Raw genomic sequence first — 22,221 nt, forward strand, 5'->3', positions numbered from 1 at the left:
TGATCCTGCAACCAGCTATAACAAGTCTATCCTGATGGGATAAACGTTTGAACTTGTTGCGGAGCTGGCGTCTTTAACTTAACTGTACAAATGAGGAAGGGTTGTCTTTATAGAACAGGGGACACACACAGACTGAACTCTATTAACACATTGCTGTAATTATTTTTTAAGTTTAAGTTTTTTGTTTGCTTTAAACGTTTGTAATGAAAAGATCAAATTAGTCACCTCAAAAACTGCCTTTTTGTGAAGACGGCATTTCAGAACAATGATTCACCAATTCAACAATGACTCACCTCTGATTATCAGTGTGTTTGTCAGTGTGTCCACATGCTTAGCAAGTCTTAGCACTGCCACTGTTAACTAAGAGGGCCATAAAAACTCTGATTTGAAACTTTTTTGCCTTTCACATTAAGGTGTAGGAGCAGTGGACAGATTCATTTGCCCAGTGTAGAGGGCTTTTTACACATGAAAGCATTAAAGCACCATTGATTGTTTGAGGGCACTTGAGAGAACAGGAAATCCTCAAATTATTTGAAACGTTGTGCCAGCCATGGGTCGGGCTGCTTAAATGCTTTGTCCTACAGTACAAAAAACATTGTGCTGTACTTAACCAGAAGTTAAAGGATGTAAAAACAATGAGATAATGCTAAACAGAGCCAGGCATCAAAAGACAATTCTTCCTGAGTCTGGCACCATCATAGGTCTGACAGCCTTTAGGTGGGTGGTGATAGCATATGGGTGAATATATGACCTGACTTTTAAATTTTATTTTTTATGTATGTTAGGCAAACATTGTGTGGGTGTTACTTTTTCATACACTCACTGATACATACAAAAGGTCATGAAATCCTGACTTTACACACAGTGCAATCAGACACGGGAAGAGAGAAGAAGGACTGTCCTAAGTTTTGCAGCATGAAACGTCTTGTACACAGCATAAACTTTGTTGGAAGTGCTCTGTCTTGTTGGTCTCTAGAAGAGATTGTGATTGAATAGAACGATACACTAATTGAGTTTAATTGCTTTTTATTAAAAATAAAAAATATAAAACACATCCTTAGAAAATGCATATACTGGCCTCACAAAACATTTTAGTGCAATTCTTTGTTCAGTAGTGCTGTTACACTTGTTAGGTTTGTGTGTTTTATCAAAGGCTTTTGTTTGACAGCAGAGGGAGCGAGGTACAACACACTAATACATGCCTTTAAAAGGTCCTTAGTAAAGCCACATCAAGCAGTGCTTATTTTAAGTCCAGGCTTGTCCAAAAACGTAAGAAGAATCAGCAATGCAAAGTCTCTTGCAACATATCCATCCAGCAGCCCTCTGGGCAAATTTCGCCATTATGAACCGATGTTTTTAGTCACAGACGATCCTTTCCTGTGGTTACTGGACGTGAGCTCCCTCTGCGTCTGATGGTCCATGTACAGCATGTAGTCATGGTCTTGGACGTACATCAGTCCACCAAAAGAGTCAACTAGTCCATAAAGGACCGCAAGGAAAGTCAGTGCAGTGCCAATAAAATACAGTTTGAGGACTGCTGCTGCCACCATGGCTCCGATTTTGAATCTGCTGCAGGGGAAAGAAAACATGATTGTTAAATTGGCATCGGTACGTGCACAAGGCATTTCAGTCCAGCTATTCATAGATTAATATAAAAGGGCTTCTGTTAAACTAGAAAAGGAACTCGACCCAACAAAAACAGGAAAAACCAAACAGCGCAGGCTGGTTGTGCGTTTGCGCACTGTTGGGGAAAAAAAAAAAAAATCTAATTTACAATGATGCGCACCGTCAATTTTGACAGTGATAACTTAAGTTTTTACACTGAACGACTATAAGAGGGAAGCAGATCAGTTTTCCATAAGTGTGAAGTGAAGTCATGCATATGGATGGACAAATTCTTATTGGTGTCTTGCTGTTAAAATGGCTGTACAACATGTATTACAATTGTTGTCCTTCTGCCAACGTAAAGGTCACTGAACGCCACAACTGTTACACGGCTAGACGCGTTTTACACTTTACATTCGAGCCGTCAAAAACGAAAGCGCTACGTTAGCAAAGAAGCCTGCAGGAAGCAGCCAACAGCACATGGCTTTAGACCCTGTAAAACAGAAGACTGCTAGTTCATCCTCCACCAGCGCGAACCACACACACACACACACACACATCCACAACGAGGACTCAAGTCCGTCCATAGGCACTACTCACCGAGACTCGTCCGGTTCCGCGGGTTTCAGTCCTTGTTTTCTCCTGTATGACAAAACTGTAGCGCTCTCCTGCAAACAACACAGCTTCAGGTAAAGGTACAATTAAGTGGAACAATTTCCAGTCCGTCAGTAACTTCACGCAGGTTTTTTTTTTTTTTTGTTCTTCTGCTGGGAGAGAGTCGTCGTTTCGCTGGAGCTGAGACACAAATGGTGTGTGTTCGTCTGTGTTTCTGCATATCAAGGAGTATTTTAATAGGCGGAACAGTGACATCACGATGAAAGAACACACATTTCCTGTCTAGAAACAGTAGTTGGCCTTAAGAGAGTCCAGGGATTTCCAGATTGAGTTTTAACGCTTGTGACATGTAAAACTCGCTCCAATGTCGTTTCCGTCGCTAATATTTTTATTTTTTATTTTACACCTACAATATGATTTTCTCGGAACACATTAGTCTACAGCAGTGGTCCCTGCCCTACCTACTGTTGCCGATTACCTGTGTCAGGTGTGTTCAGCCAATCAGAAGCCGGAGGATTCTATCTAAGAGTGGAACCCCCGTTCTAATAATTTCTGGACAGTGTCTGACTAAGATAATTCAGCGGAGCCTCCACAATCCTACAGATGAATGTTCAAAGGAAAGGATGTGTCACTTCCCTAAAAACACGTTTCCTCATTTCCCGTTTTTATCGTGTCTTTTTCTTGAATACATCTTTAGTGGGAGGTGAAAAGACGCAGGGGGAAAGAAACAAGTGAAGGAAACATGGACGCAATAAAGGGCAGGAAAAGTTAAGAGAAGAGAGAAAATGAGGGCATACACCGGGTTTTTCTAAAAATAATATGAACTAATAAACAAGCATGTATTATTATGGGTTAACCTCCTGTCAGCGCATAAAGTGGTTAAAATCAGCTTCACCTTTGTGACTTATGTTTTATCAATGACTGTACATATTTTGGCAAAATTACCCCAATCAGTAGTGTTTAAAATGAACAATTTTCTTAGTGGAGTACTTTTACTTATGTACTTTAGGTCAAATGTAGACAATCTGCTTAGTACTTTTACTTGGGTAAAATATTTGAAATTGTACCTGTAGTTTAGAATGTTTTAGACTAATATTTGCACTATTATGAGACTATTGAGTATGTGTATTTCTACCATCTCTGTACACAGTGTATCGCATTTTACTGTGCAAAGACTGTGTAGCTGCAGACTGCTCAGAGTGGACATGCAGACCCTTGTCCTCCACAGTAATTCAGGCTGCTGGTTGATGGCTGTTGAGTTTTACATCTGTACGATGACTGTGGAAAGTATGAACTTATTTTTTTTTAATACCTTTACAACTGAAATTCACTATGGACACAACAATGGCTAGAATACAGCCATGCTAAGGGCCTTGTGAGCACCTTAGTGTAGTGTGACAGAATAGTTACATCCAACAGCTGATTCTAACAGGAATTTGGTAAGTTTCTCAAGAATTTAGTCATAAACCTAATATTTGGTGTCTGCTGACTGTACTGGACGAAAGGTCAATATTTACTGGTTTTGAGGAGTAGTTCTGCATATATGAGAAAAATTTGCTAATACTTGTTGCTCACGGGGAATCTGTAAACAGCCCTTAAGATATTTAGTCATAATTAAATTACAAAAAGAAGAACGCTAAAAAAGGTACTAAGTGAACAGGAATGACTGAACTGAAGAGTGAAGCTCACTTAAAAACATTTAGAAGTGAATATCTCTGCACTGCAGCCAGTGCTGATCTGATGCTTGCTTTCATCCCTACGGCTGTAGAGAACAGCACAGCTGGATCTAATATACTGTAGATGCAAAGTTTTACCCAGGAAAGATGATGTAATAACATGACAGTAACCTTAGTTCTGCTGCATCAAACATGATGCTTGTAAACAGTTTGTTGAGAGTTTGGCAGTGTTGTAGGAGTCCGAAAATAAAAAAGTGGAGTATTCCTAAGGGTCGTTGAGATTCTTCATCAAAACCTACAAATGTCAACCTCATGGGGACAGTAGATGGCAAAGTCAGGCTTAAAGTTAGTGGCCAATGTGAACAAAAATCTCTGCAAATTCATCCAATATTTTTGAAATGTCAATGTGGTGCAAACCAGTGGGCAGACTGACTGACTAAGCAACCATTGTCATCCTTAAAGACGCACTGCTAGTGCAATATGTTCTGTACCAATATGTTCTTGTAGTTTGGCCACAGTACATATATTTCAGGTCATTTAAAGTTTTCTTGGGATAATTCATCAACTCATAAGAGAAATGCAACATGAAGCACTTGTAGAAAAATCTTTCTTTAATAGATCTATGTCCCGTAACTAAAAGTGATAAGATATCATGAATACACATTTTCAGTTCTTAATTTAAGATCTGTCCAAAAGACAATAAAGTCTCTGTCTAAAATGTGAAGTTGCCATTTAAAGATAAAGGGAAATGTTGAGCAACATGTTTTCACTGAGTGAGAGTAGAAGAGTGAGTGAGGATCAGGGGATGCATTGTATTCATTTTTCATTTTTTTCAACTAAATCTCATGCACATATCTTAACAGACTTGCTCAGACCTGCATCATCCACACTGTGTAAACTTGTTAGAAGATCTGTAGTGTTTTGTCAGAAAGCTAAATAGATATGTCGGAATTTCCAATGTAGTCACATGCTGCTTTGCAACTTTTACTTTGGAAAATTCCCGAAAGAACAAAGCAGAGTAACGCTAATCATGATTTCACTTCCTCTGAGGCTTATCACAGGGTTTTGAGGAAACTCCAGCCCAGAAAGCAACTAGTCAAGTTCACTGGAGGGTATAACAGCAAAGACAGCATAAACTAATGAGTAAAGCCTAGCTATGTTTCCTACACTAGTTTTAAACCTCTCAAGATCTTTACTTTCACAACATTATCACTGCAACTTATGAGTCATAAATTTGCAGATTCTGCAAACATTAGGAAAGCCCACGCTCTTACAAATGATAGACTAATCTAGAGAGATTTATGAGGGTAAAAAAAGCAGAGAGTTGCATAAGCAGCTTTTAGAGTCTGGGAACTGAAGATAACTTTTCACAAACTGCCAGAAATTTCTATTCCCACAGCTACAACTGACTTGCAGCCAGTAGGTTAATTACTAACAGACACACACACACACACACACACACACACATACACACCCACACACACACACACAATCATCTGGTTTTCATTTTACTGAGTGTATTACTTACTTCTTTTAACTTTATTGCTCTGTATGCACTATAAAACATAGAGACCAATACTGTGAAGAGGAATAAAGTGTTGCCGAGTATTCAATGAAAATGAGGTCATGAGCATGTTGTGGTCCTTTACAGGCAATGGTTAACATACAAAAGTTACTCAATTACCCAGGAAATTAGGACTGTTTGAGGCAATAACACAGTTCATCCTCTAGATGCCAGTGCTTGACAGTTATGAGCACAGAAAACAGTCTGAAGACAGACAGCAGCATAACTTGAGGATTGGAAATTTACCATTACATTTGAGTGAAAGTGAAAATTTAAACTACAAAATAGTGATTTAAAAGTATTATATATTATATTTTATCATGTCATGCTGTACTATAATGAGCATTTTCCATAGCCGACTAGATTAACTTTTTTACCACTTAAGTGTGGAGGTAAAATGGGGAAAAAAGGTAAAATGGGAAACCAGGCTATCCATCATATTATCACAAGCGTTGGAGTACTGGGAATATGATTAATACCAATAAGATTTTTCTAATAGTTTTGTTTGGTTATAAACCAGGCTGTCCTCATTGTCACACTTTGTTCCAGCTCCCATCTTAGCCCAAGAATAATGGGCAGATTATTTACTTTAGTCATTTGACAGATTATGAGATTATGGAGAAAATAGGCCTCCAGGCCTCCAGGCACAACCAATAGAAGGTCCACTCACACTATTCATCAATCAGTCTGTTTGTGGTCATTTGTCTGGGGATATTTGGTCTGTTTTTACTCCTTTCTTTTTGCTATTGTTTTTGTTTTTTTGTAAATTAATGTCAATCTGTTTTTGGTCATTTCCGTCCTCCTTGTTCCGAAACTTTGCGGTTGTTTTAATTTTGTGTTTAATTTGAAAAAATCTAAAGTTTTCAGCTTGTCCCTTCCAGATTTGGCATGAGCCCTTTGTGGCCACACCTGGTGGGGTGGGATTCGATCCAACTCTCCTACAAACTGCATACATGAGACAGTAGTTGCAGTTCTGGTGCAGAGTATTGCTTAGAAAGAGGGTAAAACATGGACATCCAGTTATTGTGATGCGGTTACCAAGACATGTATTTAGATCATTGGAGCGATTACCGCTAAAGTTGCTAGTCACTCACTCCCACTCACACACACACAGAATCCCTCTTGTGGCGAATGGTTGGTTAGATCTTATGACTCTGATTTGTCTCCGCTCAGTCAATGAGTACCCGCTGTGTGCACATGACAGTCATTGTGATAAATGTAATTAAAGGGGGATGGGCTTGGACAACCTGAGGACATGCACATGTCAAATTCAGAGTCCCTCCTGTCCCTCTTGTGACTCTAGCCCCTTAATGCCAGACACGTTATGAAAAATTATAGTCCAACAGAAACCCACGAGTTACATATCAGTAGATGTTCTTGATAGTGCACATCATTTGAATGATTTGTCATGTTCAGTGTGGGTGAGGGGTTTCCATTAGGATGTGCTGGAGATGAATGTGATTTGTAAGTGGCGGACTTAGGAGTGCCCCAGAGGACTGGCTAAGAGGATTTTCCATCTTAACGTCTCACTGACTGCCACAAACAGTCAGTCACCTGGAGGTGGCCCCCTTGAGTGCATATGTGTGTGTGAGTGGAGGGGAATCCTCTTAGCTTTGCAAAAGTTGGACAGGGACACTTTGGTGCAAGCTTTATCAGCTGTTTTTACTGTATATATTCATTTTAAACAGCCCCCGGCGTATTTAGCTGTAGTAAACCAGCATGTTCTGACTGTGAGGCCTGCAAGAGAAGCAGTACAAACTATACCTGTGGGATCTGGTCCTGACACTGCACTGAAATGTTACATTTGTTGGTTTTAGTAGAAAGCACTGAGCCAAATAAAAATAACAACCCCACAGCCATGAGCTGGCTGTTTGTGGTGTAAGAACGTAGTGCTCTCTTTGCGCAGCTCAACTCTACTGCCGTCCATTCTAATTCCAAAATCCTCTTTGTGAAAGTGCTGTGGTCCCACTGATAGAAAGCAGGATTAACTCACATATAGAGAGGGGAGTAAGATATAGAGAGAGCCTCGTGGAGCACTCAGCAGGATGGTACCACTGAACCCATTCAACTTGTAGTAGAGAAACGCTCAGGGCAATGACTGCTTTATCCCATCTGAAAGTACAGTACGGAGCTCAGCTGTGCTCTTCTCTGTCTTTATTATACTTTGTGACAGCAACTCTTCTCTAAGATTTCAAAGGCATCGGCACAGCCACCACTTCACAACACCGCTCGTGCTGCTAGCGTCATTTCCACGGTGACACCCTCTCAGTGGGAGAATCTCCAAGGTGATGGCCTCTATTGACACGCCTAGAGGTGGTTGGTCCTTTTTTTTGTGTGTGTGTGTGTAGGCAGGTGCATCCTGTTCAGGGGCAGACCGAGTAGCCTGTAACAGATCTGTTTTTCTGTTTTTCTCTGTGGGAACACCTATGCAGCCTTGTGTCTAGTCTGGAAGGCAGAAGCAGCAGACCCTGGAATTCAGATAAGAATATTTAGAAACAACTACAGAGTTTTTTTCCACATTGTAACTATTTAACAAAACTTGGATAATGAGGCTCATATAACTTTAGGGTTTCAAGACATCAGCCTTTTCTGTTTCGATAGAAATGTGACCTTCAGTACATGGATATTTTCACTGAATTTAGACATTCAGCCTCTATTCAAGAAAACCACTGAAGGGCTGCACAACAAGGCTGCAGGGCCAGTGGATTCAGAGACTGACTGTGGACAGAGGATGGAGGGGTACGGTTATGAGCACTTTGGTGCAGGGGAGAGCCAGCAGGTGGAATATAGCAGAATCATAGGGGACCCTCAGCCATCACATACCAATGTTTCATCCCTGGGAGCTGAACATTGTGTCCGGCAAACCTCACACTGCTATAGACATGAAACTGCAGCCCAGAGATACAACGCCACACGCATCCAGGCTGGTCTAGGCCCAGAGAGGTGAGTTATTTGGAAACTACACCCTCGGGTATAGCTCAAGCAATGTTTACGTTCAAATGCATGTGTTTGTTTTGTAAATTTTACAGAATGTGCCAGAAATTTTTTTTGTAGCTATTTGTTTTTGCAAATTGGTCGGATGCCGAATGAGTTCCATACCAGCATGTGTGAATATATGTTATACGTGTATACATGTTAAATGTTTAATCCAGTATTTGCACATGGAGCTTTAGTCGATGTTCTGAAAACAAGTGCAAAAGCAACACTGAACATGACTTTGCACTAATAGGTGAATGCCTTAAAAACTCAATGCCAGCATGCACGGTCAGGTCTCTGACTGTAATGCTTTCACTCAATATCACAAGGCTGCACATGTAAATTAACTTCATGCCGTCGGCTCGGTTTACATGTCCACACACTTCCATTTAGATCAGTTTGCAAATGCCCCAGAGGTTAAATCCTTTGCTATGGTAGGCATGTTTTATTTTTCAGCTGCCTGACATCTCTGTAGATAATATAGTAGTTTTGGGAGACGAGCAGATGCTAAAACAGTCTTTGGCCCTGTCAGGCACTCTGCGATGCACCATTAAGGCAGGAATGAGCAACACGCTGCAGGGAGGATAAACAAGGCTGAATCAACTGCTCAGAATAGCTACAGTGCATAAAGGAACCACTGACCCATATCTGTAATGGCCCACATTTCATCGGACACAAACACCCACTGGGAAGAATATCCCTTGACTCACCTTTGCAGACATATGTAGCAAGAGCAGATTTTGAAGTGACTCCCTAATCTAAACTCTGAATCACATTATCCCTAACTTCTGACAGACAAATCTGCAGTTGTTTTCTTTCTGCCAGGTTTAACACCACTTCAGAGCCAAATAAAATACAATCCTAACCATATATTTGGCTGGCGATAGACATCTGTGTCAAATAGCGTTAGTTAAATTTGCTCATGCGTGAATGATCACATTTCTGCCAGGTAACAGAGCAGAGATTGTTTTCAAAGGTATTCTGTGCAGAAAACGAAACTTCACATTAGAAACTGGTAAAAAAAAGCTTTAACAGACGTGTCCTCATTTCCAACCATTTCATTCTTCTCGCTGACCTGTGTATACTTAGTATGACCTAAAATAACACCACTTTTTCCCATACTGGTTTGACCTCATTTTTGTTTTCTCATCAAACTGTAGTAAGAGAAGCTGATCCACATTTTGGAGTTCCCTGAACAATAAACGAGCAGCAGCTAAGAAGTCAGCACAACCCACTCACTACTCTGCATGCTTCTTACTGTTATCATGTGGATAATATGTGACTGCTGGTGGCTTTTGAGTGAACTTAATCTTGTTTAGATGATTTACATGTGACTGAAAATAAGACAGTGCTGCTTGAGTTCAACGTAGTGTTTCACTAAGTTAAGGAAATTTGAAATGTTTTTTTTAATGCCATTTGACGCCATCCAACATAGATTTTCTTAACTCTGCATGTCAATCACCCACATATGCTTAGAAGATGGATTACAGCACAGTGAATGCTTATAATGGGCCAAAATAAAATCAGTGAAAAAACACTTTATTTAAGTGTATTTAAGTCTTCTGTATAGATAAGGAGCACTTTTATTGGTAGAGATGGACCTTTTTGACTCCAATGAAAGTTTATTCTAAGGCACAGTACTCAATGAGATGATGATGGTTATGATGAGGTTTGTTTAAACAACCCTAATTTGAAAAGTACTCTTTAAGACTGATTAATAATTACAGTACAGTCAGATTTCCAAAGTCACAAAGACTTAAACGAAAACAATGTAGTGAAGTTTATCAAGTGCTTTTGTAAATATTGTTGCTGCCGCATGAGCATGGCCCACTGTCAGCAAACTGGTCTGGCAGCATTTCGATTATCTTACAAAGCATCCTCGTTGCACTTTTAACCCTTTTCGTTCCACTGTTGGTCCTGATTTCACAGTAGCAGGATGCAGCGTTAAACCCGCCTCTGAGTAGAGAGAGAGACAGAGGATGTGACGCGGCTGCTGGTACATAACAGCAATACGCAGCGCGCGTGTGTGTGTGCGCGCAGCGACAGGCAATCATTTCTGATTCTCTTTAGTGTCGACCACTACTTGTACGTCTTGGAGCCACGAACGAGACGCGTCTTTAACCAGTTTGTTCTTCGAGGTAAAGGAAGTCTGCGGCCAATTGCACTCAGTGTGTGTGTGTGTGCGTGCGCGCTCGCGCGCGTGTGTTCACAGCTGGAAAGTTGCTTTCTTTTACTCAACGTGAGCATCAGCTCCAGCTAGCTAACTTAAGGCTCCTACTAGCTGCAGGAAAAGATGCTGGTGTTCACGCCAGCAGTGAAGCTAGCTAGGCGACTTAAAACGCTCGTTTACCCACATGAGGATGGAGGAGCTTGGTCCAAAAGCTCCAGAGGCTTTTTCGTCGGTGAGGCTGAAATGACCACCTGCTAATGCTAAATGCTAGCGGTGTCTCCCACATGTCTCCCAAGTAGAACGACGCAGCTCGAGTGTGTACGCGCTCCAATTCTAGCTGGACGTTTTAATAACAGCCTCACTAACATTCGTTTTTTTTTAGTAAAGCGGAGCCGCTGGCGTTTGTGTGGCGATACGAATTGACTTGGCAATTGTGTTCGAACGTTTATGTTAGCGAAATGCCAGCATTTCGTGTTCCTGTAAATGTGAGAGAGTTTTTAAATCGACCTGCATGTTCTCACATGGTGTTTGCATGAAGCCAAACCAAACTCTCTTAGAAAACCCATCTGAAATGGTGTTGTCTCTGCTTTACCAGCGCACCTATGCTAAGTAGAGACACGTTTAATGTCATTTCCAACCTCAAACAAGCCAGTATTGAATTCGGCATACTTTCACCACTCAAGATGTAGCTTCTGTTGTAACATTTTCCAACCTTTACTGCTGGATATCGCTATAACGTTATCCCCGAAAGACGTCTGTGTTTGTGTCTAACCAGACATGGAGTTGGAAAATGGAGAGAAGCGAGGCTAAAAGGTTGACGTCTCTGTCTCTGTTTCATGCATTCATGCACGATGAACCACAAAGACAGGACTTGCGGAGCAAGTGCTAATGTTTGCTAGCTGCTCATAACCTAAAGCAATGTGTGTCCCCGCTGAAGTGGAGACGGTGCAACTTGATATTGTGCTGTTTTATGACCGCGTTTGATCGATTCGATATCACTGTACGTTATCCACTAACGTTAATTTGAAATAAAAAGTGTGCACTGCTAGACATTGTGGTTCATGTAAATGTTAGTGGGTCATGCGGCCATATTTTGCTTCCCACGCGGTCGACTAATGCACTGTGGCTCGTTCCTGATGCGCTCGAAAACAGCAGCAAGTTTACAATTTTAGTTGCAGAGGCCCCAAAAAACGTCTCGTTTCTGCACCAAACACACAGAGGACGTCTGCTGTTACATGGTTATCGCACACTAGTGTCGGTTTTATTATATTTAAACTAATCTTATTGTAATAATTGACTTGTTTAATATGCGGGTATATACCTTTAATAGTGGTGCAGTTTGATTTTCATAAATATTTGTACAGCAGGTTGCAGGGTTATTGCAGGATTATTAATAGTTTGTTTTTGCAACTGGCGGAAGTGGCGTCTTGCCCCTTCCACGCAGGCGCACTGACCTGAGCCTGGCATGGGGATGTTGATGTTGCTATGGTGATGTCTTCCTGCAAGAAGGTCACTAAAGACCTGCCTGCAAAGTGGATCTCACAGAGCATCATTTTACTCTCTGTACATGTACAACTGTATCTGATTCTTGGCATGCATAGCTGGTTTAAGTTGCCTTTTCTTATCATTTGTCAGCATGGCAGATTACTTAATCAGTGGTGGTACAGGCTACGTCCCTGAAGATGGCCTCTCGGCTCAGCAGCTCTTCTCAGTTGGAGATGGCCTCACATACAAGTAAGTTTTTCTGCACAGACTTTGATTTGGTTCTCCCATATTAAAGTTATGAAACTCATTAAAAGTAAGGTCTCCTGAATGTCAAAACCTCACCTGCGCGCAATGGTGGGTGAAGTGTACACACCAGTGCTTTGTAATGGCCAACACATTTTGAACCAGCAGATCTGGCCAACAGCTTGTTGTCTGCGATGGTCATACGGCTGAAGAGCTATGCTCTAAAGGAGATGGGTTGACTTTCAAGTGAGTAAAACAGTCATCTTTAAACTGTTCAAGCAACTCTGTCTTTCCAAATGGTGAATTTATGAACTGTTCTTCTAAATCAGCTTTACTGTGACCAAAACAAACCATACCAAAAGCTCAATCTAGTATCGTAAAAAGTGCATGAATTCCAAAGTTAAATGAAGGGCTTAATGGTCATCCTGATCTTACTTGTGGGAATTAAATATGCATCCAGTTGACATAACTGCATTATTAACTCCAGCTAACCATCAACACACACACACAACCTATCCAGTGAAAGCAGCTTGCATGTCAGAACAGCTCATGTGCCTTCTAACAAATACTTTGATAAAAGATATTAATAAAACACTAATCTAATCTCTCTTTATAACTTTCTAAACCCTGGTTCTAATCCATGACAGTGCTTTGCCTCTTGAATATCTTTCGCTACAAGTCCTAACAGCTTTTATTGCTTAAGATGCCTTTTCAGTATTCTCTGAAATGACTAATTAACTGATTTCTTTGTGTAAGTGAGAAATATATGGTCGATGATTGATTGTCTAAATTCCAGTCATCATCACCCAGGTCAACAAAAATGCATTTCAATTTAAAAAAGGAACCATGACTCCTGGCTTTAATCCTGCTGCTCCTGCTCTGCTGAAACTAATTTAGGAGATAATGTAATAGTGTTTGAGTGTAAATAACCTCTCCACACTGTAATCAAACACATCCAAACAAAGGAACACTTGTTTGTGTGATGGCATAAATTGACATCATGTGAACTGCAGGGGAAATTGGGATGGCTGCGACTGGTTTAACCAAGTCACTTGGTCTGGATTTGTTTAATTTATTTTTTCTAATGTCTGTATGACTGAGTTGTACAAATACAGCAAGGCTACAGTAATGGAGGAGTCTCACCTTTTATGTTTCTATTTAACACTACCTATCTTTTTAAGTGTGTTTTTTAAGGTTATAACTTTTTAAAAGGATTTTTCCTTTTTCTTTTTAAATTTTTGTTAATTGTATTGTCTGTTGAGGAGAAAAAGAAAAACACCCAAAGAAAGTGAGGCGCAAACACAGGAAAACAGCTTTGAGAGAATTGGCTTCCTGCACACCAACAAGGTGCAGCAATCATGTCCTTGGTGTGATTTTGAACATGTCCTCTTAATCAAATCTGTCTTTACAATTTTATCTGCACTAATGAAATGGCCCTGAAAGTAAATGTGCTCATACAAGGTAACAGAGTGTGTGTGTGTGTGTGCATTTCTATGTGTAGACACTACAAAACAGTGTCTACACATTAAACAGGCAAATACTGCAAACAAGCCTGAAGACTGTAGCAAAACAAACAGTGTGGCTAAATGCAGTATAGTGATTGTGTCTTTGCACACAAAGTAAATGTAGTCCAAACCCGCTTCTACCTTTTTAACAAATCATATTTTGCTTGCGTGCATACAGTGCTGGTGGTAGTCCTTTATGGCAGGCCACGCAAGGCATTCATTTACACAAATAGGTAAAAACCAGTTGTAGCATGAGAATTTTCCCACTTAGCCTCTTGGATTTGTCTATATTTTAACATTCAGTTGAAAACCATAATAAGACCATCACCAAGCAAGTATTTAGAATTTAAATCCAGCACAAAGAGCTTTGGTGTATCATCGACCCACAGTCTGTAGGTACAGCCAGTGTGTGTTTGCGTGTGTGTGTGTGTGCGCTGTGGTTAAGGTTTTGTGGCTTCTGCCCCTAAATGGTAGCAGATGTGTGCTGGATTTCCTGCTTGTCATGCATTGATTTTATATTTGTCTTTTAGGTGTTTGGGATCATGAAATGAGGGGAAGCATTCTGGGACCCAGTTGTGTCCACCTGTACTGCTCGTTGTTTGACTTATACTTTTTTCCTCCCCCTCCATTTTCCTTCAACTTGCACAGGGCATTCTAAGCCTCCCTTCTTTTTCCCTCTTTCCATCTTTCCTGTCTGACTTCACACCCCTTTGCAAAAAAAAAAAAAAAACCCACAAAATACATAACTTTAGTTTGAAAAACAAGCAGCATTCCTGTGTCTTGCGCCTGCTCTCCCTCTCATCTTGTTCTACTTCTCATTGTGTTCATACAGGCCAAGAGCTGGAAGAGGTCAGCTGTAGCTTTTTACCAAGCGCAGGACACACCCAGCCAGAGCCTGTTTCTTCACTCATCCACTTTGCCTCTGGACAATATTGTAGAAACCATGAGGCAACAGAGTATCCAACAATAGGTTGGATGCTCTAAACTGTATTTGTGACAAATTTACCAAGGCGTATCCCATTTACATGTGTTTACCCAGATTGTCAAGAGCACTCACTTGTTCTGTTTTCAATTCACACTGTATTCTGTGAACCACTTTTAATTTACAGAAAATTTTCAGTAATTTGCTTTAATTAAAGTTATTATTCAGAATCGACTACTAATGATCCATGTGTTGCTTTAAGCATAAGGAGCTGTTTTATGATGTGGCATTTTACTTTCAGACCTCACTGTGTTGCTAAGTTACAAGCCCCTGACTTTGCATTTGGTTCTTGTCTTTCAGTGACTTCCTGATTTTACCTGGCTTCATAGACTTTACCTCGGACGAAGTGGTGAGTATGCATGAGGGCGCAAGGCGCGCTTGTGAGGACGCTTGGCCGCATGTGGTCTGAGATTTCATCAGACGATGGTCACAATTCTGTCCCGTCTCAGCAGAGTAGAAATGATGCTCATGCAATGTGGCAGTGTCAGCAGACAGACCCTTCTTGGCAGAGCCACTTCCTAAACCATCAGCCTTATTACAGTGGAGTCTTTTTACGTTTTTTAAACAAGCTTCTCTACTCCTGACCTCAGCGTCAGTTTCATAATTGAAGCTCTTACAAAAATAGTGTTGTTTTTGCTCATTTAAAACCGTCTGCACAGTTTCCTCCCTCCTGCTGGTCTGCTATTTTTGCCCAGTGTGGTCACTCCCTGTCTGCCTCAACTCCCGTGTGTGTGTGTACAATTGTCTCTTCAGTTGCTCATCCAAGGGGGAGTAAATCTTTGAGCTTTAGATGAAACTCCTCTCTTCTACTTTGCCCATCTCAGAGGGTTTTTATCTAATTGATATCCATAATGTCTCAGTTTCTCTCAGGATTAAGATGACCTCACTTTACCATGTGGGGTGCCTGTCTGTCTGTCCACAGTTTTTGTCTGCCCTACTTTTTCATTAGATAGTGAGCCTCTTCAAGCTTGAATAACACTGCTTCCACATTTGACCCCAGTCACAACTTTGTATAGTGTAGTTCATGTCCAGAGAGAAACTCAGTACAACAGGCTTTTACAACAATTGTAACATAGTTTTAGGTTTGTTAGGCATGCATGGGGGAAGGGGGGGGGGGGGGGCTTCTGCACAGAGCTGTTGTGGCACATTCATTTGGGTTGTGATGTTCTTGACATGCCTTCCTATCCCTCAGTGGAATTTAGCAGGTTAGCGCGATTGTTATAAACGAAGAGGTGGCATTAGTTGCCTTCACTGTAAACCCCTGAGAAAAACTGCAAGCAGCCTCCAGTTTATGTCTGTTACAGATAAGGAATGAAATCTTGAACACCGTAGATCTTAGCTGGTTTTCCCATGTCCAAGGAATGTCATAATTTGCACATTTCCATCTGAAGATAACAGAAGCCTGGTGCTGGTTGTGGGAATCTGTAAGAAGTAAAAGTATAATCTGGCTGCTGTCTGGCTCATTTCCATTTTTCCAGACAGCACCAGGTTTCTGCCCATGTGAAGAAGGACACTGAAGGACATGAAGTATTTAAAATAAACACTTAGAAACATGCCAAACCTAAATTTACATAACGTTTTGCTTAAAGGGAGCTTGTATAATGTACATCTATGTTTTAAAATTACTGCCTTAATTAGCCACCGGTCATTTGAGGTCATGAGCCTTTGGTGCCATTAAAAGAGCTTTAAACGCATTAACCATTTGTATCTCCCTTGTACAGTTTGCCCCCTCGTGGAACATGTGAGAACTTATTTTCTTTTTTTTTTCTTCTCTTTCAGGACCTCACATCAGCACTGACCAAGAAGATCACACTCAAAGCCCCTCTCATCTCCTCCCCCATGGACACTGTCACAGAGTCTGCCATGGCTATAGCTATGGCGGTAAGATACTGCTCTGCGAAAAACACATGCATTGATTGATTGATTTTTTTTCTCTCCCCTATTTGCCTAATTCTAAAATCCATATATTAATTTTATATTTGCTAGCTAATGGGAGGCATTGGCATCATTCACCACAACTGCACACCAGAATTTCAAGCCAATGAGGTCCGCAAGGTTAAGGTAAATTTGGATTATTATATGTACAAATAACTCACCGGTGTTAACCTACTTTTGTAGTGAAGAAAACTGTGTGTTAATCATCTTTAAGTGGAAATTACTATTGGGGTTTTTTTTTTTGTTGTTGTTTGTTAGTTTTTTGTGGTTGTCTTGTTTTCATCATTGCAAACTATTTCCTATCTTGTCCCATAGGTTATGGTAATTGTTTCCATTCTATGTTTTTGTGCGTGTGTGTGTTTCGTTCGTTGTTTGTTACTGTTTATTATTAACGTGTGTATGATGTGTGCCTTTTACACTGTTTTTCACTGATGAAGAAATAAGAAATAACAATAATAATCAGGTTTGCTTTGGTTTCTCTTGATTTCCAGAGGTTTGAACAAGGTTTTATCACAGACCCAGTTGTGATGAGTCCACGCCACACAGTTGGGGATGTGTTTGAGGCCAAAATAAGACATGGCTTTTCTGGTATTCCTGTCACAGAGACGGGCAAAATGGGCAGCAAACTGGTGGGCATTATCACCTCCAGAGATATTGACTTTCTTTCTGAGAAAGACCATGACAAACCTCTGGAGCAGGTGTGTATTATTAAATGCTTTATTTATAATTAAAAAAATTTTTTTACGTGAATGTTTATATTTTCCTCACTAACTTGATAATTGTGCTGTGATCTCCTAGGCTATGACTAAGAGGGAGGAGTTGGTTGTGGCCCCAGCTGGTGTTACACTAAAAGAAGCCAATGATATTCTGCAGCGCAGTAAAAAAGGTTAATATGAATTGTTCTATTTGGGTTTTAACCGCTCTTATAAGAGCAATTCAAAAACTCTGTTTATTATTTTCCTTCTAACAAGGCAAGCTTCCTATTGTAAATGACAACGACGAGCTGGTTGCCATCATCGCCAGGACGGATCTGAAGAAAAACAGGGACTACCCATTGGCTTCCAAAGATTCGCGCAAACAGCTGCTGTGTGGCGCTGCCATTGGCACCAGGGAGGATGACAAATACAGACTGGATCTGTTGGTGCAGGCGGGAGTGGATGTTATTGTCCTGGTGGGTATTTGGATGATTTGAATTGTGCTTGAAGTTCAGGACCCGGCTTGGAAAAATGTGTGATAACAGACTTTATTCAATTATCTTTACAGGACATATGAAGAACATTTTATGCAATCTTCCTTTTATTATGAGTTATGACATCATTGTCTAATGTCATTGTTCCTCAATCCTGAATGTTTTTGTAATTGTAGGACTCCTCACAAGGCAACTCTGTGTATCAAATCAACATGATCAGTTACATTAAACAGAAGTATCCAGAGTTGCAAGTGGTGGGAGGAAATGGTGAGTTTATTGACACAGGAAACACTTAAAGACGCTGGTGTTGCTGTTCTTTCTAAATATGTACGTCTTTGCTGAGCTCTTTTCTCTTCTACAGTGGTTACAGCAGCCCAGGCCAAGAATCTGATTGATGCTGGTGTGGATGCTCTAAGAGTGGGCATGGGCTGTGGCTCAATCTGCATCACACAAGAAGGTACTAAATCCTGTCGCACAGTGCCAGTTTCTTTCTCATTATCAAACAAGTGCAAAAGCATAGATAGAAGTCAGTAGAGAAACAAGATTGGACCTTTAAAGCTGTACATTAAAATACAAATGGCTATAGAACGCATATATCTGGAATTTTAGCCCAGCCCCCTTTTGCTGTACCTGTTCTTTATCTAGATATGAGCTAAAGTGGTGACTGTTGGTTGCTGGTGGTAACAAATACCCTGAGACCACTCCTAGTTGTCATAGTGATCTGCCAAGGCCCCATTCTGGGTTGCCATGGGGACAAGCCTCGAATGCTCAGACTGGGTCACATCGACTAGTACAAATCAGAAGAAGAAAAAGGACATGAGAAATAGATGCTGCTTTTTATTTTGGCAGCTGATTTCTGTTTGACTTCCTTGTTGTGTTGTGTCACATTCTTTTCGTGGCAGTCATGTTTAAGACACGTTTTCTACTTTCCAGTCATGGCATGTGGGCGTCCCCAGGGGACCTCAGTGTACAAAGTAGCTGAGTACGCCAGGCGTTTCGGTGTGCCAGTGATTGCCGATGGTGGCATCCAGACCGTGGGCCATGTGGTGAAAGCTCTGTCGCTCGGAGCATCAACTGGTGAGATGTCAAAATTGTGACACACAGGCTCTAGTAACATTTTGGAAAAATGCCTTAATACTTGGCACAGTACATGTTCAATAACATAAGTTGTACTCTCCTGTCTTTCACACCAGTTATGATGGGCTCATTGCTAGCAGCAACCACTGAGGCTCCAGGAGAGTATTTTTTCTCAGATGGCGTGCGGCTGAAAAAGTACCGCGGCATGGGTTCCCTAGATGCTATGGAGAAGAACACCAGCAGTCAGAAACGCTATTTTAGGTATGTTGAAGGTCACAAGTCAGGTGCAGCTGTCACATTGTTGTGATCACATTGGATAGTTTAAATGGGTGAGAATTTTTCCACAGTGAGGGTGACACGGTGAAGGTAGCCCAGGGCGTGTCCGGCTCTGTTCAGGACAAGGGCTCCATCCACAAGTTTGCACCATACCTGATAGCTGGTATCCAACATGGCTGCCAGGACATTGGGGCAAAGAGTCTCTCTGTCCTCCGGTGAGTTGTGCATGTTAATCGTTACTAGAATACAGATTCTTACTTGTATACTATATAATTTTGTGTGTGTGTATTTTTGTTTTATTCATGATCCATTTTATTCTAGATCCATGATGTACTCTGGAGAGCTTAAGTTTGAGAAGCGGACCATGTCAGCACAGGTGGAGGGAGGTGTTCATGGGCTCCACTCGTAAGTACAAAAACAAACAAATAATTTTTTTATTGTCCCCAGCAGTTAGACTTATTTGTCCTCTGTAGGGATCATGCATGAACACTAACAATTTTAAGGTTTAATTATTTACTTTTATTTTTATCAAAATTGTAACATTTTATTTTTTAACTTCTAGGATTCAGCAGTAGTTTTTGAGAATGTTTGTTTGTACCCTAATGTACAACAGATAAGTGGTTAATCATTCATCCAACACCGGTTTATTCACTTTGCCTGCTGTAAGATAACCAAAAAAGTGCTATGTGCCATTTTCTTTCAGAAAATATGACATAATGATTTTCTTTGATGTGAATAGCAGTGAAAACAGTTTATATTAGAGCAAATGCTGATTTCTGTCCCGATATTTCTTTGTCTCCACAGTTACGAGAAGCGGCTTTACTGAACAGGGCCAGGTGGAGCTTAGAACAGCGGTGCATACACCATGGCCAAGTGACCAACTCTTAAACTGCCACTTCTGCTAAAATACACACCACCAACAAAACCCTCCCTGCCCTCCTCTGTGTTGTGTCCACTGTGTGCACTCTCTCTGATCCCAACCAGCTGCTTTGGGGAGGAAGGAGGCGCTGTAGCGAAGTGAGAATCTTCAAACTGACATCACACTCTCCAATCATCCGGGATTTTGCACTCAATAAGTAACTCATCCGGGTTTTTGGAACAACACACACACCTGTGTCTTGAGTATGCAGCCCGATACCGACTTTTGTGTGCGTTTTGAGGTCAGTGAGAGAATGAGTTGTGTGCATGCAGTTATGGGTAATGTGATTGAATGTGGCTTAGTTCAACATGTTTCAGGACAAACAAAGTGAAGGTGCGCTGTGTTTCTATTTGTTTTCTGTCTTTTTTATTTCTTTTAATTCTGCAATTTGATTCTGCTGACTCTGCAGAATCCCAGTCAGCATCCTTTTTTCTTTTTTTTTTCTCCTTTCTTTCTTGGCTTTTAGAAACCACGCTGCCCAGCAAGCTCAGAAGCCACATCCAGGTTCTTAAAAATGCTTGACTAAATATTTGTCTCTCTGCGCAGTGAGTCAGTTTATGACAGCAGACTTAACTTTTTGCATTTTTGTGTAATCACAGGTTTTAAGTTATCTAATGAACAGTAGCTGCTTTTTAATTCAGTGCGGATTTTCTTGTTGGTGTACCGTGGATCCTGAGGTATGAGAAATTGTCCATGACAGTTGTCCTGTCAAATTTGTATCCTACGGTGTCTCCTAAAATCTGTAGACAGAACATGGACCCACAGTCTTTATCGCTGTGGACATTTATTTTGCCCTCAGATGTCTTGAGCCAAATAATCAGTTCCCATCCTAATACATAGTGTTCATGATGAGCATAGAAGGGACCAAAAGGTGGAGATCAGGTATATTTAAAATAAAAAGTACCAAAAAATAGTTATTAACAAGGAGAATGAGAATTTCTCCGCCCTTAATTTGATACTTTTAGATAAACAAACTTTATATTAAACCTGTATAGTCTTATTGGGGCTTTGAATTAAGCATGATGGGTTTGTGATATGCATGTTTTTTTTTTTCCACTAAGATGAACATGCATAGATTTTATTTGCAATGCATTCATACTGCCAAGTGTAGTTACAGACCCCTTCCACTTGTGTTTGTTTTGTTTTTGGTAACTTCGAAACCAAAATTGGCACAGGTGGTTTGCTGCCTGGTCACTCATTCATTCCTGTGTTCTGTGTGGTGTAGAGTCTCTGACATGTATATGGATGTATTTCTTTTTACTAGAGATATGCCTTGAAACAGATAACAGGCTGCATTGAAATGCTTAACGCTGTACACACCTGCCTGCTTTTCTTACTTTGAAACAGTATTGCTGTATTTGTTATCATTTAGTTTGTGTAGCAGTAGGCTTTTATAATATTTTCATACTGGATGTCCCTTTTGCCGCATTTTGAGTGAATGTCCTATATTGAAAGTTCAGTTGCATTCTCTAATGTACTTTACTCTGCACAGCATTTACTAACAGACTTGTGAGAAAATGTTCATACACTCACATGCATATGGAGAATATATGCCTAATATTCAGTTGGAAATTGCTTCTGCTTGTATTCAGTTCCCCATCTAATAAAGAAAATTCAGGTTTTTTAACATGTTCTGTTTGTCAAGTACTGAGTCATACTAGTCCATCTAGAAAGCGCAAAGTCATTGTGAGGTTTACAGTGTTGTTGTTTTTTTTAATGTGTTGCACTTTTTTTATTATTTCATCTACATAAACAACCAAAACGGTAAACAAGCGCTCTTTAGATGGACTAAAAAGACTCAGTATTCAATAAATCCACTGAGGGATTTTTTTTTTCTTTTTTTGAGGTATATCCCTTCAGAATGTTTACAGTAGAACACTCAACAGACGACGGTTGCTTTTGCTGTTCAACATGGTTAAGATTAATAAATAATTCAAACAGTGTATGGACTGCTGTAGTATTTAAAAATGAATCACCTTGCTGGAGATCTGTATAAACTTTGAT

General features: G+C 40.5%; 1 protein-coding gene and 1 long non-coding RNA gene across 8 annotated transcripts; one reads left to right on the forward strand and one right to left on the reverse strand.

The window, feature by feature from the left end:
* Nucleotides 1-1,009: 1,009 nt before the first annotated feature.
* Nucleotides 1,010-4,422, reverse strand: LOC137106955 (uncharacterized). 2 transcript variants are annotated; one of them, XR_010912048.1, is made up of 3 exons: nucleotides 2,699-2,713; nucleotides 2,206-2,434; nucleotides 1,010-1,569 (listed from the first exon to the last, which is right to left on the reverse strand). It is a non-coding gene; the product is annotated as an uncharacterized lncRNA (long non-coding RNA). The 2 variants fall into 2 exon arrangements; XR_010912047.1 differs by having other exon boundaries at nucleotides 2,206-4,422.
* Nucleotides 4,423-10,412: 5,990 nt separating this feature from the next.
* Nucleotides 10,413-22,160, forward strand: impdh1b (IMP (inosine 5'-monophosphate) dehydrogenase 1b). 6 transcript variants are annotated; one of them, XM_067490056.1, is made up of 16 exons: nucleotides 10,413-10,574; nucleotides 12,242-12,340; nucleotides 12,500-12,580; nucleotides 15,122-15,170; nucleotides 16,601-16,702; nucleotides 16,808-16,882; nucleotides 17,248-17,454; nucleotides 17,555-17,642; nucleotides 17,728-17,927; nucleotides 18,122-18,212; nucleotides 18,307-18,402; nucleotides 18,879-19,022; nucleotides 19,139-19,283; nucleotides 19,370-19,513; nucleotides 19,620-19,703; nucleotides 20,103-22,160. In XM_067490056.1, the coding sequence occupies exons 2-16, from the start codon at nucleotides 12,243-12,245 to the stop codon at nucleotides 20,122-20,124; spliced, it is 1,626 nt and encodes a 541-aa protein (XP_067346157.1). In that variant the 5' UTR covers nucleotides 10,413-10,574; nucleotide 12,242; the 3' UTR covers nucleotides 20,125-22,160. The 6 variants fall into 6 exon arrangements, with proteins under 6 accessions (XP_067346157.1, XP_067346159.1, XP_067346158.1 ...); XM_067490058.1 differs by having other exon boundaries at nucleotides 12,503-12,580; XM_067490057.1 differs by lacking the exon at nucleotides 10,413-10,574 and adding an exon at nucleotides 10,665-10,838.
* The last annotated feature ends 61 nt before the right edge of the window (nucleotides 22,161-22,221 follow it).

This window comes from Channa argus, chromosome 21, assembly GCF_033026475.1.
Source record: "Channa argus isolate prfri chromosome 21, Channa argus male v1.0, whole genome shotgun sequence".
NCBI lineage: Eukaryota > Metazoa > Chordata > Actinopteri > Anabantiformes > Channidae > Channa > Channa argus.

Coding starts and splice junctions, on each gene's coding strand:
- impdh1b (XM_067490056.1), top strand. CDS start 12,243: ATGGCAGATTACTTAATCAGTGGTGGTACAGGCTACGTCCCTGAAGAT. Junction 19,284..19,369: donor AGTCAGAAACGCTATTTTAG/GTATGTTGAAGG, acceptor ATTTTTCCACAG/TGAGGGTGACACGGTGAAGG. Junction 19,704..20,102: donor GGTGTTCATGGGCTCCACTC/GTAAGTACAAAA, acceptor TTGTCTCCACAG/TTACGAGAAGCGGCTTTACT.